Source organism: Bactrocera latifrons, unplaced genomic scaffold (assembly GCF_001853355.1).
Source record: "Bactrocera latifrons isolate USDA-ARS-PBARC rearing strain unplaced genomic scaffold, ASM185335v1 scaffold_0, whole genome shotgun sequence".
NCBI classification, from domain to species: Eukaryota; Metazoa; Arthropoda; class Insecta; order Diptera; family Tephritidae; genus Bactrocera; species Bactrocera latifrons.
The window spans coordinates 1,160,196-1,177,998 of NW_017534406.1; the positions used below are offsets into that span (position 1 = coordinate 1,160,196).

At 37.4% G+C, this 17,803-nt stretch overlaps 2 protein-coding genes across 2 annotated transcripts; both read left to right on the forward strand.

Moving 5' to 3' along the window:
• The first annotated feature begins 1,286 nt into the window (after nucleotides 1–1,286).
• LOC108967950 lies at nucleotides 1,287–3,510 on the forward strand. Its single transcript, XM_018931691.1, has 3 exons — nucleotides 1,287–1,439; nucleotides 1,525–1,688; nucleotides 2,148–3,510. Exons 1-3 carry the CDS (start codon nucleotides 1,367–1,369, stop codon nucleotides 3,276–3,278), a joined length of 1,368 nt encoding a protein of 455 aa, XP_018787236.1. The 5' UTR covers nucleotides 1,287–1,366; the 3' UTR covers nucleotides 3,279–3,510.
• Nucleotides 3,511–6,849: 3,339 nt separating this feature from the next.
• On the forward strand, nucleotides 6,850–8,601 carry LOC108967097. Its single transcript, XM_018930373.1, has 3 exons — nucleotides 6,850–7,000; nucleotides 7,066–7,229; nucleotides 7,309–8,601. Exons 1-3 carry the CDS (start codon nucleotides 6,922–6,924, stop codon nucleotides 8,443–8,445), a joined length of 1,380 nt encoding a protein of 459 aa, XP_018785918.1. The 5' UTR covers nucleotides 6,850–6,921; the 3' UTR covers nucleotides 8,446–8,601.
• The last annotated feature ends 9,202 nt before the right edge of the window (nucleotides 8,602–17,803 follow it).

Here is a 17,803-nt window from a genome sequence, read left to right on the forward strand (position 1 = left end):
AAAACATTAAATTATCTGCTGACCGAAGTGTTTTCTCAATAAATCCATTCCAAAATCCAAATGGGAAGTGGCGACTTTTTGTTGAAACCAAATGTGTACGAGATCGAACTTGAATTTCAGGCATCAAATAGTCGATAATGGTTGCCATTATGGTTATGTTCTCATCGGCATTATTTTTAAAGAAATATGGCTCGAGTAATCCACCGGATGATATGGCAGCTCCTGAATCTTTTCAGGTTTCTCTCCGTCCCCAATTTGCCAATTTTACTTGCTTACATACCCATTGAGCCAGAAATGGGTCTCATCGCTGAACAAAAATTGGCTCGAAAACGTCGGATCTTTGAGCGGCTTCAGTTCTTGCACAATCTATATTTCGTACGCTTTCACTTTAAGATATCGACGTTAAATTGCGCCAAATCGTTCCATATGTCAGTCCGAGTTCCTCATCGACTTACGACGCCGAATCGACTCTCCACGGTCTTCATGTACACTCTCAGCTAGGCTGCAATATTTTTCTCACTATGTGATGGACGTGGTCTATTCGGTCAAATATTATCCAATAATGACTGCTGGATCTCAAGATAGGTGATAGTGTTGTGAATAGACCGGTTATGTTGATCTTAAGTTGAGCGAAACGGTCGTAATAAGGTTGAACGATTTATAAACGTTATTCAGGCGTAAATACTAAACAATAATGTAAAAATTACATGACATGACATACACTTTTGCTAAACTAAATTGCTTTCGAAAGTTAGGCCTACACTTGATTTACAGTTGCTTCAAGTTCCGCTAAATGTTTAGTGAGATCTTGATAAGAAGAAAAATTCTTAATATTAAAGTTGCTTCTAGCAGTTACACATACATTTCAGCCCTTTTATTTGCCTCAGTGTACATTCCGAATGTATGTAAATTATGCCCGCAGTTAGTACTTATTATCAAATTTCAATTAGGCCTTATGCAAAGCACGTCAATGGTGTTTGGATATAAGCGTTTCGAATCTATATAAAATCGCTAGGATTCAGCGCTAAATCGAAATGTAATCAGCGGTAAGGATTAAAGGTATTCAAAATGGAATCACAACTACAACGAAATAAAATCAAATCGTCGCATTCTTTAGCCAGTGTTGTTAAGCGCTAATATAACTAACTAATACGTGAGCGTGTGTATGTCTCGCATGGTGCTTTTCGCCCCTTTATAAACGTAAAAATTAAGCAAAAAAAAGACATTTATATAAGAAGACCACAAAAACGAAAAGCAGTTCTTTTTGCGCGCGGACAGTGGAAGGAACTAGACAAAGCTGTCCTTGCCAACGAGTTAACTCGCATAACGGTGTAGTTTAAGTTAGTGCTTCTGCTGAGCTAGAAGAATGGTTGCTGAAGTTGTTGGGAGTCCCAGCGGCTTATGGGTGGATCGCCCGCAGACCTTGGCGGTGCTTTCAGGTAGCTACCATTGCCTTGAAGCCGTGAAATAACTGGACTTATTTTGTGTATGTGTATCTGTTTGTGTTTCTTGTTTGGTATGCAGACTTCTTCATCTTCATGACGGGCGGCATGAACCTGGCTGTCAGCGTCGGCTGGTCGAAGAGCGAATATACGCTGCAGTTTCGTATTTGTTGGTATATTGGTGTGGCAATTGGTGCCTTCATAGCGCCACCACTGGTGCAATGGAAACGGAAGCGACTATACATTGTAAGGATACTTAATGCTTATTTGCATGTTTGGACTCTGGACTAGTTCACGCCAATTTGTGGGTTCTATGAGAAAATAAGGAAATAGATTTTAGCTTAGACTCAGAAACTAAATTTAGTTGAATTGAAGTTAGACTTTGGTAGTGACTGGTAGTACAACATATCTGGTCTTTCAGTGACTTGTAGTAGCCTTCCGCGAGCCTGTCAGATATATTTGTCAGACGTTCCTCAACATCAAGATTGTCTATATATTTTGTATCAATCCATATTGGAGCCTCCCAAATCAGATCAAAGCCACAATGACATATGAAATCTTCATAGCTGTTTGCCCTTCAAAATTGGTATGCAATTGAACGACCAACCTCTCTTAAAAAATCTTTCCTCAGACCACAGACTGGCGACTAAATATTCCGTTACAAAACAAACGACAGACATAAAATAACTACTGTACTTATTTTAGATACTACCCAACCTGCTTGTTGCCGCTTCTGCCATTGTCGCTGTCTCTGGCTACCAGTACTTGGGCATACTCATCGCATCGCGCTATCTTGACGGCATTTGCATTGGATTGGCGACGGTCTCTTTCATAACGCATGTGAGTGAGATCTCTTCAGAACATCGTCGTGGCTTCTGCTTGGCCTTCGAACAAATTGGACTCGCCATTGGCGTCTACGTACAAATGCTCTACACCGCACTCTGGATAAAGGGCACAAACTTCAGCCCAAATCTGCTTATGGGCTTATGCAATCTGTTCTTTGGCTGCATGGCCGCCTTCTTGAGTTATACACAAAAGGACTCGGCCGTCTTTCATATGCGTAAAGGTGATGAGACCAGTGCTATAGAATGTGTCAATGTGCTTTATCAACCACCAATTCTAACGGAAAATAAGCAAATCGCCATAACCGATATCAAAATGTATGTGGCAATGAATGACTCGATGTCGGTGGGTAAAAGCTTCGCCCTCGGTTTAGTGCCACTCATCAAAATGACAATCTACCGCAGCATGCTGTCATTCATCATATCGCTGCCAATTATGCTGGCATTGAATAATGGCGGTATTATTAGTGCGCCGAATGTTATAAACTGGCATCCGATACTTTACGGTTTTCTTGGTCTACTCGGTCCAGTTGTGGCCTCAACAACGCTGGGTGGCATCGGCCACAAATGGTTGAGTTTGTTTACCTTACTGGTGGCAGGCAGCATGTTTCTCGGTGTTGGTATTGTTTATCATGAGAATGCGAGTTTTTCGAATGAAGTGAAAATGTCTATGGTTGTAGCTATGCTGATGATCGCACAGTTTCTTGGCGGTATCTTCGCGCCCAGCACAACTGTATTTCTCGGCGAGGCATTTCCCCTCAAAGTGAAGCCCTACTTTATTGCCTTCTGCATAATTGTACAAAACATGGTTGGCTTGATTATAGTGTGCACCTACAATTACAGTTTGTTTCATGAGTATGTCTACTGCGTCACCGTTGGCGTGATAATGATGTTCTTCGCCATTGTCTTCTGCTTTATGTTGCCCGAAACGCGCGCGATGAAGCTACGCGAGGCGCAAGAACAATTCGCGTACTTATTCAATTTTAAAGTTTAATTAGCATCATTCGGCATTCTCTAGATGTAACATATTGAAATAATTCCTTTTATGAATTCTTCAGCCTAAATAAAAATGTGTACGATTCATAATATATTTACAGTTATAAAATTGGTATAGATAAATATTTACTGAACAGCCAAATTTATTACTATAAGTTTTAACAAAGGCAAAAACAGAGGAAAAACAAAGGGATTTGCAAAAATTATTTTTAAAACAAAAACTCTTTGAAAAATATTATTATTTCCCATATGTAGCTCTTACTATTTTATATTATATCTGTTATTTTGAAGTCCCTACTATTTGTAAAATAAAAGTTTGAGTTTTCAAATAAAAAAATGTGTGACTACAAATTTTCAACACTTTCAAAGATTCTTAAATTCAAACCTTTATAAGACTTCTCATACTAAAGTGTGATTATATTAATCCCACTTTGAAAAAACAAAATCGAAAGATCTTCAAATTTAATGAAGAATGTTATCATTCGAAAGAACATTCTGTGTCATTTATTTTTTGAAGATTATCTCTTTTAAATGTTGGCCGCGGCTACGTCTAAGATGATATATCCGCTGAGTCCAATTACTGATTACTTATTCGAACATTTCGACTGGTAACTGGCGAATTACATGCGTAATCTTTTGCTCCAAGGGCTGAATCTAGTGGGATTGTTCGTATAGACTTTAGACTTTACATATCCGCATGACAGCTCTTGGATCTCTTCAGTCTGCTCTTCGTCCCAAATGCGTGGAATTTGACTCGAAAATGTCGAACTTTTCTACAGCCCGTAGAGCAAAGCAATGTCGCTTTGCAAGGTCGGGTGGCTTCAGTTTCTGTGCAAGCTGTACTTTGTCCGTTTTCAATTTAAGATCTGGACGTATAATACGCCAAGTCTTTCCATATATCAGTCCGAGTTGCTGCGAACTGCGACGAATCGACTATCAACGGCTTCGTGTACACTCTCAACTACTTCTGCTATATTTTCTTCACGTCGCTGAGTACATTAATATCGACCGGTTGGTGGTAGTTCGTTCAACTGCGAACCCAACAGCAGGAAAATTAGATTGTTCGAAAAGCATTTTCTAACTAGTCTTAAATTTTTTTAAATAAAAATCTGCAACGTTATCAAAAAAAAAAAAAAAAATAAATGTGGCAACCCCTTAAGTTCGCAACAATATATATTATTTTATTTATAAGTACTTCCAGGCTTTGCAATCAATTAGTTACCAAATTTTAGTTTTAGTTCTTGCTTTTAATGCTTGGTCTAAATATAAGTTAATGAATTCCATAAGAGTGGCAACTTCATATCGTGGCGCTTAATTAAAACTGAAAGCTGGGAATATATTGCGTGCTCTCACTAGCTCACATAACTTTAATTTTCCGAGTAATCAATTTCAAACTTTTTTTTCCAACTTTGATATATAATAATCTTGTTATAAAAACTTCAAAAAAAAAAAAAAAAAAAAANAAAAAAAAAAAAAAAAAAAGTGGTAAGGTTTTTTTGACATACTAACATATGTATCTAAATAAATTTTTATTGCCTCCCATTTTTAAGGGAAACCCCCTCTAGTGAAAATGAATTATTCATAAATGCCAAACACACACTTTTGTATTATAACATGCATATGTATGTATACAGTTCGTGTATGTGTTACGTCATATTTAGGCGGTTAATAATTTTTTCTTCCGAAAGCGCTTGACTATTATTAGTCATAGAGCAGCACATAAACACTTCAATACTGATAAGAATTCTTATCACACAAGTGGCCTTCAGCGGATGTGCATTTTATTATTATATTACCACAATTTAATTTATAATTTAGAGTTTTCACTCATGACTAATAATTGAGAAAAGTATTTCATTGTCCCCAAAATCGTATTAACCTGTAGTGGTCCGCTATCAATGATTGCGGAAAATAAGCAGCCTCTTGAAAAGAAAAGGATGTATGCAAAATTTCTGATCGATATCTCAAAAACCGAGACATTAATTCGTATATGTACAGGTCGACGGATGGCTCAACTCAGCTCGTCATGTTCATCATTTATATATTATAGAGTATCCGACATTTATTTCTGGGTGTTACAAAATTCTTGAAAAACTTAATATACCTTGTTTAGGGTGGGGGAGGAGATACCCTCTGAGTGCTCAAGTTTATTCACACACAAAGATATTTTATCAGTTGTGCCGTTAATTATTATTAACTTGAATGTTCTAAGCTTGATAAATGGAGAAACCTTTTCTGAGAAAAAATATAGGCAGCTTAACTCTTTATAGAACAAAAGATATTAATTACCATAAGAGATAGCAAAATGCGAACCAATTCACAAGTTTTACTCCTCGATAACTTTGGAATCACATTCTCATATATTCCTCTGTTCTAAACATGCTTCTGAGCTGAATTTAAATTGAAACTTTTATGCATTTATATATCCCCACCTATTTAAAAGCTTGTCCAAAAAGTTTCGGAGATATGTTTCACTGATTAGACCCCGCCTGAATCTTGTCCACAAGGTTCTTAAGCTATGTTTCACTGATCCGGATTCCTATATTTTGACTGAATCTCTCCATACAGTACACTTAGTTGGCTCTTTAAGCCGCACCTTCTTACGTCGTCACGATGGATGTTGCAGAATATTATCTGCAAAGTTCCTGAAATATGTTCCACTGGTCAGGATTACTGTAATTTTTAAGAACCTCACCTACTGTTAACTTAGTTATCTCCTTAGGACAAGTGAATTAAAAAAAAATCATCAGTTTTAACTTCAAACTCTCAAGCAGCACTAAAACCGACTTCAGCTTATGAAGTCAAATCGTTATTAGTGGAAGAGTATATAGAAGTCAAGATCTGGATGCCGGAGGAGGAGGAGGGGTAGCGGGCAAAGAGATGGCCGGCGAACTAGCGAGCTCTGCGGCGGCTTCCAGGATGATAGGGTCAGAACCATGCATTGCGTTTGGGACTCACACCCTAGGAGTTGCTCTGCACGGATGAGATTATGAACCTCCCCCAAGGGGACTGCATTGGGAACTGCTGGCCACTTGTCCAACATGGACATAATCTACCTAATAGATTGGCAAGTAACTTGTAGAAGCAAGTCAGTCGCAGTTCAAAAACCTCAACAACTTAGGTGGGAAAGCGATCTTTCTTGATGGAAAGCATATCCATTGTGTCTAACGAATTTTTTCGGATATCATTTAGAGATCGTGCAGTGGCGATGCGATATTAATGATGAGACATGGACTAAGTTAGAACAAACACCGGAATTTAATATAAGACTACAGAGGCTTGTATTATTTTTTAATTACACAAAGTTTCATTTTGCCAGCTAAGTTTTATTCAACTTGTCGCTTTTGCAAAACACCGGCTGGACAGACACACTTCGCTGAATCAATGATGATAATGAATGATATGATAATGTTATCAATTTCGACGTGTGTCGAATCATATGATAATATTATCAATTTCGACGTGAATTGTTTACCTCTTTATGGTTCGTAATCAGAAATGCGCTTTCAGAATGAAAATGTACTGATAACGACAATAAAAATTTGCACATTTAGTATTTTGCACGACCCCTTAGGATGCAGAACCGACCTACGTGATTTTAGTATTTATTTTTATTATATTTTTGGACGTCCATTGGCATTATGACCACAATAAATCCGACAAATATTAACAAAGGTCGCTTCTGGATTGATGGACCACAGACGAACGCATTGGTGTCAGGTCAGTTATTTTCAAGTTCAAGTGCTGGGTCCAATAACAAAGCCATTTCAAACCATTACTTACAGATGTTTTCATTTTCATAACTGGCGGTTTTCACTTAGCCGTCAGCTTGGGCTGGAGCTATACCGTCTACAGTTTGCATTTCTATTACTGTTGGTTTATTGGTGTGGCGATCGGTTGTATACTTGCGCCATTGCTTATCAACTGGAAGCGCCGAAGGTTATTTATAGTGAGTATGCATGGTGTACAGCGGCGTTTGTGCGATAATGCTCACCTGTTTTTGTTTTTTATTACGCACTCACACACAGGTCTCGCCCATATTGTTAGTGAATCTCTCGGCCATCCTCACAGCAAGCGTTTATTACAGTACGAATACGCTGATTGCCGCACGATATTTGAGTGGCATCGCTATCGGTCTCACCAGCGTCTCGTTCATTATGCATGCCAGCGAAATCGCCTCGGAGCATTCTCGCGGTTACTGCTTGTGCTTGGAGCAAGTTGGCTTAGTCGGTGGTGCATATGTGCAAATGCTCTATACTGGCTATTGGGGTAGTGATGTGGATTTCAGTCCCTATTGTCTACAAGGCATATTTTGCGTAGTTTTCGGTGTAATCGCGTTGCTGTTAACGTTCACTTCAATCGATTCGCCGATTCTGCATTTGCGCAACGGCGACGAACCGGTGGCTCTAAATTGTATTGTGCGTCTCTATCGCCCACCCATTATGACCAATGAGAAGCAAGTGATATTCAACAAGCTCAAAACGTATGTCGACATGAATGAGTCCATGTCGCTGCGGCAGTGTTTCATGCAGAGTTTGGTTCCACTACTCAGAATTTTACCCTATCGTTGTATGCTTTCGTTTATCTTCGCACTACCGATTGTGGATGCTTTCAAATGGTCCGAGGGTGTAAGCACCGCTGGCTCTTTGGTCAATTGGCCACCTAGCATTTACGGTATTTTGAGTTCCTTAGGCGTGATGGTCACTTTTGCGACAATCGAGGCTATTGGCCGCAAAGCGGTGAGCTTGTTTTCACTCTTGTGTGTGGGTGGTATGACGATCGGTGTTGGTATTATCTTCAATGAAACCATGGCTCTTATAAATTCAACGAAAATGGCGACTGCATGCTCTTTACTGATGATTGCACAAATCTTTGGTGGCATTTTTGCGCCCAGCACAACAGTTTATTTGGGTGAGGCGTTCCCGTTACGTTTGAAGCGTTATTTCATAGCATTTGTCGTTCTCGTACAATATATGGTGGATCTGATCATTGTATGTACATTCACGTTCTCACCGAATAATATGTTCGTATACTGCCTCGTCACGGGGTTGATAATATGTGTGGCTTGCATAATCTTTGCCTTTACTATGCCAGAAACCAGGAAGAATACATTGATGGAGGCACAACAACAATTTTCATATGGATTGCATTTAAGGTTCTATTAAATGTTTTGTAAAACAATATATTTTATATGAAAATTTAGATACATGTCTTTATGTATATATGTACATACGAGTACATATATTCTACATAAAGTCCGAAATTTACCGCGGCACAGCAACAACCATGACTATGTTAAATAAATAGAATGTTTAATTCAAGCATTTCATTTTCTTTATAATCATTTATTAGCGAAATTACATTGCGAGCATCGTTCACTTGGTACACGTATTTCTTGGCTCCATAAGAAGGTTAAGTTCGAAGATGGGCAAAACCGGCCCACTGCCACGCCCGCAAAATGGCGAAAACCGAAAACCTATAAAGTGTCAGAACTAAGCCATAAATAAAGATATAAGAGTGAAATTTGGCACAAAGAATCGAATTAGGGAGGGGCATATTTAAACGTAATTTTTTTTTTAAATTTAACCCCTCCCCCTACTAAGTTTTTTGTGCATATCTCGGAAACTACTATAGCTATGTCAACCAAACTCTATACAGTCGTTTCTGTTAGGTATTTCCATATACAGTTCAAAAATGGAAGAAATCGGATAATAACCACGCCCACCTCCCATACAAACGTTATGTTGAAATCACTAAAAGTGCGTTAACCGACTAACAAAACACGTCAGAAACACTAAATTTTATGGAAGAAATGGCAGAAGGAAGCTACACCCAGGCTTTTTTTAAAAGTTGAAAATGGGCGTGGCGTCACCCACTTATGGACCAAAAACCATATCTCAGGAATTACTCCACCGGTTTCAATGAAATTCGGTATATAATATTTTCTTAATACCCTGATGACATGTACGAAATATGGGTGAAATCGGTTCACAAACACGCCTTCTTCCAATACAACGCTATTTTGAATTCGATCTGATGCCTTCTCTGTATAATATATACAATAGGAACCAATCATTATAGCGGAATAAAACTTTACACAAATACGGTATTTGAGCTGAGRTATCCCTTGTGGAAAAATTGTCGTGATCGGACTATAACTTTTCAAGGTCCCTGAAATCGAACGCGAAGAACTCAGTGCTTAACCGAATCTAACCTAATTTTTCACCGAAAATATCGCAATAAAGATGCTAATAACCGTATATATCGTCAGATATATGGTTACATATACCAAAGTGATCAGGGTGACGAGTAGACTTGAAATCCGGATGTCTGCCTATCCGTCCGTGCTTGTAACTTGAGTAAAAATTGAGATATCTTGATGAAACTTGTCATGCGAGAGTATAAAATGCTCGGTGACACCCGAATTTAGCCCATCCTTACTTATTTCAATTTCATTTCCTTCAAAGTAATCCCCTCCCGCTGCAATACAGTTATGTCAACGAATTTTCCAGTCCTCATAGCACTTGGAAAAATCCTCCGTCGTGATGGCCATCAGAGCCTTCTTCGATTCAGCTATCCTCAATTGAGTAAAATCGGTGTCCTCGGAGTGGCCTTGTAAATTTGCTGAATAGCCAGAAGTTGCACGAAGGGAAATCGGGCGCGGACGATATTAGTTGAAAATGTGGCGAAATGTGGCGAAATGATCACGAATAACCAATGTAGTATGAAATGATGCATTATCGCGCTTCTTAGTTCAATAAATTCAGACATAGGAAAAATCGAAGTATTTACTTTTAGAACCTCACAATATCGTATCGTATCTTAAATACTAATGAGCATTTTGACGTAAAATTTAGCATACATGTCACCAACAGCACTACCAACTTACAGAAAAAAATTTACCGTTTCGAAAAACACGGGAAGTGTAAATTAAAAATTCACCTTTCAGTTTGCATTAAAACTTTTCAGACAAGCTCTCCCAGTTTTTGCCGAGTCATCAAAAGATGTGTTTGGTCTAGCGTTGTCCTAACGGAAAACATAGCTCTTTCTTTTGATCAGTTCTGGCCATTTTTTTTTCGATATTCTGTTTCAATCTCATCAGTTGTTGCCAGTAAAATGTATAATGGATCATTCGCCCAGGCTGGAGCAGCTCATATTGGATGATTTCTTTCCAATCTAACCAAACATTCAGCATAACCTTTCGAGGCATCAATACCGGCTTTGCGACCATTGTGTTGAGCTGCCTTAGGCTTGGAGCATGACCTTTTCCGCACATTATTGGCGTATTTTATCCAATTTTCGTCTCCTGTTACCACTCGCTTCAGAAATGATTCGATTTCATTTCGTTTCAATAAGGAATCTCAGATGTTAATTCGGTCCATTAAATTTCTCACTGACAATTCATGTGGTACCCAAACATCCAGCTTCTTTTTGTAGCAAGCCCTTTTTAAATGGTTCAAAATAGTGTGATAATGAACGTTATGTTCCTTAGCGATGTCATGTCTGCTTATGTGATAGTCCTATGTGATGGTTTCATCGATTTTTCAACGATAGGTCGACCAGAGCGAGGTGCATCTTTCACTTCGAAATTTCCAGAACGGAAGCGAGCGAACCATTGTGCTACACGAACTGATACAGCATCGTCTCCGTAAAATTCAAAAATTTCGTTGGTGGCTTGCGTTGCATTCTTTCCTTTTTTATCCAAAAATTTCAAATATAGCGAATTTCTTAATTTTTTTAAACTTACCCGAATTTAATGTTTTGTTTTTTTGAATGTTTTGTTTTTTGTTTTTAATGAAGCTTAAAGTCTCACCTTTCCAACACTATATGGTATGAGACAATTAGATTGGCAACACTGGAGTTATGCGACTGCAACGACATCTATCGACAAAATACGAAAAGTCTTTTTCGACAACTTCATTTTAAGATAATAAAAATATTTTTTTGAAAAGGAACTACAGCTGATCTCTGAGAGCTCGTCCCAAAAAGGACGTTTTACCGTTTATGACCATTATATCTTAGAACTGAATTCTCTGAAATTAAATAAACCAATCTGATTTCGGTAAAACGTGTTTAAAGTTTGGAATGCACCAGAACGATAAGAAATTTTCTGTGTGTATACTTAAATATACATAATTAAATTAAGAAGATCAAATAAATAAAATAGATTTTTAAAAATTCTAACTATATATAACCCCTTAAATTGTGGCATTACTCAAGTACTATTATTAGAAAAAAATCGCAAGACTTTTATTCCTAATTTCAATTTATTCTTCAAAATCGATATCCTCCTTGTTTATTATAATTCGAAAGATTATTCTTTGGCATTTATTTTTTAAACATTATCTCTTTCAAATGTTGGTTGCGGCCATTTCTGAGATGGGCCATTGGTTGAGTCCAATTTTCGATGATTCGTTCGAGCATTTTGACTGGTAACAGGTCTAATGTTTTTTTTCATGGTTCGAGTCGAAACGGGATGGTCCGAATAGGCTGTAGATATCCTCTCAGGAAAACGTCTAACGGTGTGATATTAAACGATCTTGGTGGCAAATCGATCGGCTCAAAACGTGAAATTATCTGCTCGCCGAAGTGTTCTCTCAATAAATCCATTGATTGATGAGAAGAGACGCCGTCTTGTTGAAACCAAGTGTCGCCAAGATAAGAAGCTTCAATTTCAGCCATGAAATAGTCGGCACGATAATGGTCTCCATTGACGGTTATGTTCTCACCGACATCATGTATGAACCGATGATTCCACCGGCGCACAAACCATCCGAAGCCGTTGTTCTTTCTAGATGAAATGGCAGCTCTTGACCCTCTTCAGCTTGTTCTTCGTTCTAAATATGGCAATTTTGCTTTTTTTTATATCCATTGAGCCAGAAGATCCATCGCTGATCGAAATTTGGCTCGAAAACATCGGATCTTCTTGGAACTTAGCCCATAGAGCGAAGCATTTGTCGCTTGAGAAGTCCGAGCGACGCCAGTTCTTGCACAAGTTCGATTTTATGCGCTTTCAATTTATTTATTCCTTTCGTTAGTTCGAGTTTGACACGACTCACGCGTGATCTGTCAAAAATATGCTTTTGAAAAAAGTACCTCTACTTGGATCCCCAATTAGCTGCATTTAACTCGTATTTATAGCATGCCTCTTAAGGCTTTGCAACAAGTGAAGAGTACTCACTTCTTTCCTGAATTCTCGCTGAAACTGCCATTGAGAGATCTGACGTTGCTTGACACAATTTCCAGAAGCGTTGGAGTTGTCTTGTTTACACTCTGTAAAATATTGTTAATGAGAAGTTTCGTCGGCAGACATGAGATTGTTCGTTGAAATCTGTTGTAAAATTCATTTCGTTAGCGAAGAGTTAAATGCTTAATTTAATGGCGCTCCGGCCATGCTTTCGTTACAGAGCTTCTACTGTACAATATTTACTATAATATTTTCAGTTGTAACTTTTAAATTTACATACATACATACATTCTTACATGCCAGCTATGGTAGGTGCAGTAGTAAGCTTGTGAGTACACAAAGTGCAAGCCAATTGCTACTTCAGGCGAACTTACTATATACATAGCTAACTGCATAGTATTTCTCATAGACTTTTGGCGAATTTAATAAATTTTCTCCAAACCACAATTTTATTGAAGTGGCAGAAAAGGTTAACTTAACTGTGCACAACAGCGGACTCATGATTATTACGTGTAGATTGTTAAACGCCAATTGCCAATTGTTTATGCAACAGTGCGATGCATGCAACATGCTGCAACAGCGACAACAACTAAACTACACCGTTACGTAATGATAAATTATTAAACTCAATTTGATAGCGAGCATTTTCGGTTTTGTTGCGCTTTTATCAGCTTGTTGTTGTTTTCCTTATTAATTATTTTGTTCGCTTTTAATTGTTTGTGTTTGTTTTTGTTTTTGTAATTCCTTAAATGCTCCACTCCAAAGCAATTATTGCATATTAAATATTGAACGAAATTTTATTCATTGCTTTGGCCTTTTAATTCACAGCCAAACAGGTTCGATAAATCAACGGCGTTGTGGCAAGTTTATCTATATGTATGCTCGTATAACAAGAAAAAACGATATAAACAACTTTTAACAGTGTTGCACTTCCATTTTTAAACGAACCGCACACATTCGCCGCAACAGAAATGGCATGGAAGTGTTTTTAAATGGGAAATTGTGGCGCAAAAAATGCTCAACTAAATATTTATAAATATTGTGCTTTCCTCAAGACCTTAAATGGCGCAACAACTAAATGGAATGTGTTACGGCTTTCATTATTGGCAGACAGAAAATAATAGTTTATAGTTTAAAGCGCTCAGGAGAGATTGTAGGAAATTACCTGAAATGTGCGTCAAAAGCTTTTGCTATAATTTTTCCTGTAATTCCGAAATGCACTACATATTTATATGTCCATTAATACGGATACCTATTCGTATTAAGACGACCTACCGAAGTATCATGTATTCGAAGACCGGTTGAGGTCAAGTCTAAAATTATTGCCAAAATTTCTCTCAGCGATTGCTAGTCCGTTGAGTTTTGGTTGAGTTTGAGTTGCGAAATAATTCACGTGAGCTTAGATAACCGTTACAGACTTGTAAGATAACAACAGCATCTTTTTATCTTATTCACCATTACTTTGTAAAATCCATACTCACACGAAATTAAGTCTATGAAGAAAAATATAATTCTTTCGAAAACCAAAATGAAGAAAAATATAATAATTAACAAAACCTCAATTTAGAGAATAAAGAAATACCGACAGATATTTACTACTTTATTCATTTTTCTATAATTCCTTAAAATTAAAAGTTCGAATCAGTGTATATCTTGATCATAAATTTTATGTAAATTTTACCTTTCATAGTGACGCCCTCAGGCGGTTGTTTTAATTTTGACCAGACCATGATCAGACGAGTTAAATTCCATGCTACTGCTTGTCATTCCGTCTGTCCGTGCATACGATAAGTTGAAAATAAATTGAGTTATCTTAAGGGGTTAGCGGTAGTCAGAGGCACGAAAAAATGACAACTTTTATTTTACAAAAGTAGTAATATGCCGTTATTACAGAATGTGTTGACTTGAAGTAACGAAAATTAAAAAAAAAAAAACGATTTGTTTCCAAAGTTATAGTTGTTTGCGTTGACCCTGTTCCAATAAAGGGTACTTGCGGTGACAACTTAGAGATTCATCTAAAATCAATTGGGCAAAGAAAAAAAATTGTTTTATAAATAGATAATCCTGAGCCTGATCGAGGGATTTTTCGTTTTTTCAAAAATTAACAAAATGGCGGCCTAGGAATATTTTTTTTTTAATTTTTGGGAAAAAATCAAGAGTTAATTTTACTTAAAAAATCGAAATTTTTGAAAAAATAAAAATCCTTCGATCAGGCCCGAGTTTATTACATATTCTAGAAGCTATATAAATTTCATTAAAATGTAGTGAGCGGGTTTCGAGTCACAGTTGTCAACAGTTCAAAAAACATAGTTTTGAGAAAAACGCGTTTAAAGTTTCACAATGTGAAGTTTTCAGAGAATATTCTTAAGATATTGCACTTAACGAAAATGCAAAAAAAAAAAATGTTTGGAAAATTCTGACTACCCCTAACCCCTTAATGAATTTTCTTACATAAATATGGTCCTTGGCACCCAGGGAAACCATGCACTTCAGAGGGACGTAATTAGACCATTGCCACTTCCACAAAATGGCATTAAATGAAAACCTATGAAATGTTATAACTCAGTTCAGGATTTAGATATTTTGTAGAACAGGGGATCGAAGTAATGAAAAGCATCAGTGCGCTAAAAAGCTTTAAAAAGTATCCATGACCCCGCCCTCCAAAACTCTTAATGAAGATCTCTCATCTCGTGATGTCTCAGGCCAAATCTTTTTGGCACCTCCATTGACATTGTGAAAAATATAGTTTTTTTTTTAAATAAAGGAGCTAGGACAGCTGTATGCTACAGTGGTCCGATATCAGCAACTTCTCTGGACGAATGGACGTGTGCAAAATTTCAGATCGTATCTCAGAGACTGTAGGACTAGATCCGTATATACACACAAACGGAAGGACATCAATTGGGCTCGTCTCGCTGATTATTAAGTATGTATACTCTATAGGGACTCTGGCGTCCACTAGTGGGTGTTACAAATTCTTTGGCAAAACTATATATTATTTGTTCAGGCTATCAGGCCGTTAGTCAGTTGATAAGAGGTGGAACGGAAGATTATTTGATACGAGAGAATTTTTTACTGCTATACAGCTGTTGAGATAACCCCAGATAGCTCTACTTTTTTCAATGATTCACAATATTTAGGTAGAATCCATGGTCCCGTGATGTCAGTTTTTCAGATAAGCAAATGACAGATCTAAATAAAGTTAGACATCACCTCAAAACATACTTATATTATAACATCTATTCTGCACTAGAAATACGAAACAATATTAACTACTTATCTTAATTAATAGTTAATAGTTTTTAAATAAAACAAAAACGGTTTGGGAAATCAATTAAATTCTTTATTCCTGCGAAAGTACATTCGATGCCATTATATATGGTACTCGAATCCTTTTGCATCGATACTTCGTTCGCGCTTCCAGACGTTGAACCCAATTTTCGACAGTTTTCAAGACATAAATCGGCCGATACTGCTGCAATTTCACTTTCGATATTCGTTCGAAGTTCATCAATCAAACCATAGACTTGATGTAGCACCACAGGAAATAGTCTATCGGCGTCAAATCGCACGACCAAGGTGGCCTTTTGATTGGGCCATTTCGTGAGATAAAATGTTCACCAAACTTGGTGTTTAATAAATCGATTGTGACATTCGCTGTGTGCTTGTGGTGCTATCCTATTGGAACCACATGTTATTGAAGCCCATATCATCCAATTCGGGCAAAATATTCGGTTATCATCGAGCGGCAGCGATTCGCATTCACAGTAACGTGTCGGTTTTGATAATCACGAAAGAAGTACGGCACAATGACGCTGCCGGCCCTTAAACCGCACTAAACCTTAATTCTTTTCGGGATGCAATGGAGACTCATGGAGTGCGAGCGGATTTCTGCCTGACCAATAAAGCATATTTTGCTTATTGACGAAGCCATTTAGCCAGAAATGAGCCTCATTTCTGAAGATGATTTTTCGATAAAAATCCGGATCATTTTCAAGTTGTTTCCCAGCCCAATTCACGAACATACGCCGATTCTGGAACTTGGGTGACTTCAGTTCTTGCGTCAGTTTGATCGTGTAAGAATATAGGCCAAGATCTTTTCGCAAAATTCGCCACAACGACGTCACAGAGATGCCCAACGCTTGACAACGCCATGTGAGAAACTGAGTTGAGTCTTCCTCAATTGATGCTCTAGCGGGAACATTTTGTACTGTGGTGTGAAATTTTCCCACTACACGCCCAATTGTTGACCTGACAGGACGATTGTAACAACCATAAATATGACGTAGAGATTTAAAAATTGATACCGATTGATTGATTGGAATGACTATTTTCATTTCGGCTTACATATATTTTTATAGCTAGATTCTCCAGCTTCACTTAGAAATGGTATTCTAGATAATAATTTTTCACACAATTTTAATTGTATTTTTAAATATTGTTCGCCCAGCTCATTAATAGGTTTTCAGGTAATCGTTTTTATGAAATTTTTAAGAATTACTAGAGTGGTAAATATTTGGCAGACGTTTTCCTCATTGTTATGCAATAGCTGGATAGATTAGACTGAATCAATTTTGACCTAAAACCATTCTATGATTGGTTTCTGTTGACCAAAATTGACAGGTTCCCAATAGACTTGTTGAAGTGCTAGATCTTCATCTAACTGCTGTGTATTTACAAGGGAAAATGGTAAAATTTGCCGAGATCTCTCCCCATAACATTATATAAGGTGCATTCAAAAGTAAATAGGACTTTTTGAAAATAGCGCCCTCTATAGGTCGACTAGTGCGTTAGAATCTGCTTTCTTTAGGGAGTGTCCAGGTGCGTTCCAAAGTAAACAACTTGCACATATGACAGACGGTTTCTTTCAAATAAATATAAAAGTGAGAGCTACAGGTATTCTTACACCTTTGGCTGCAGATTTCTGGTATAGTCAAGACATTCTCAGATAGGTACTTATAACACTTACACGAGTATTTATCGAAGTGCTGTCCATTTACATATGTATAAAAAAATCGCTATGGTGCGTTCTAAATAGCAATAAAAAATATTAATATATACTATATGTATGTAAGTAGGCAGAACTAGTTTCTCTTTTGTAGTTTCACATCTGGCGTGGCTCATGTTTTCTGATTGACTACATCAAAATTGAAGTAAATATTTTTTTTTTTCATATTGGAACAGCAGAAAGGCTTAACAGCATTGACAAGGTCATTGCAGAATTTTAATGGCTTTCGAAAGTGTTGCACCGTGCGACTAAATGATTTCATTTTGGCGTCAATTAATTCTAGAAAAATTAGATCAGTTAAAATGCTCATTAACAGTATGCAGCTCTT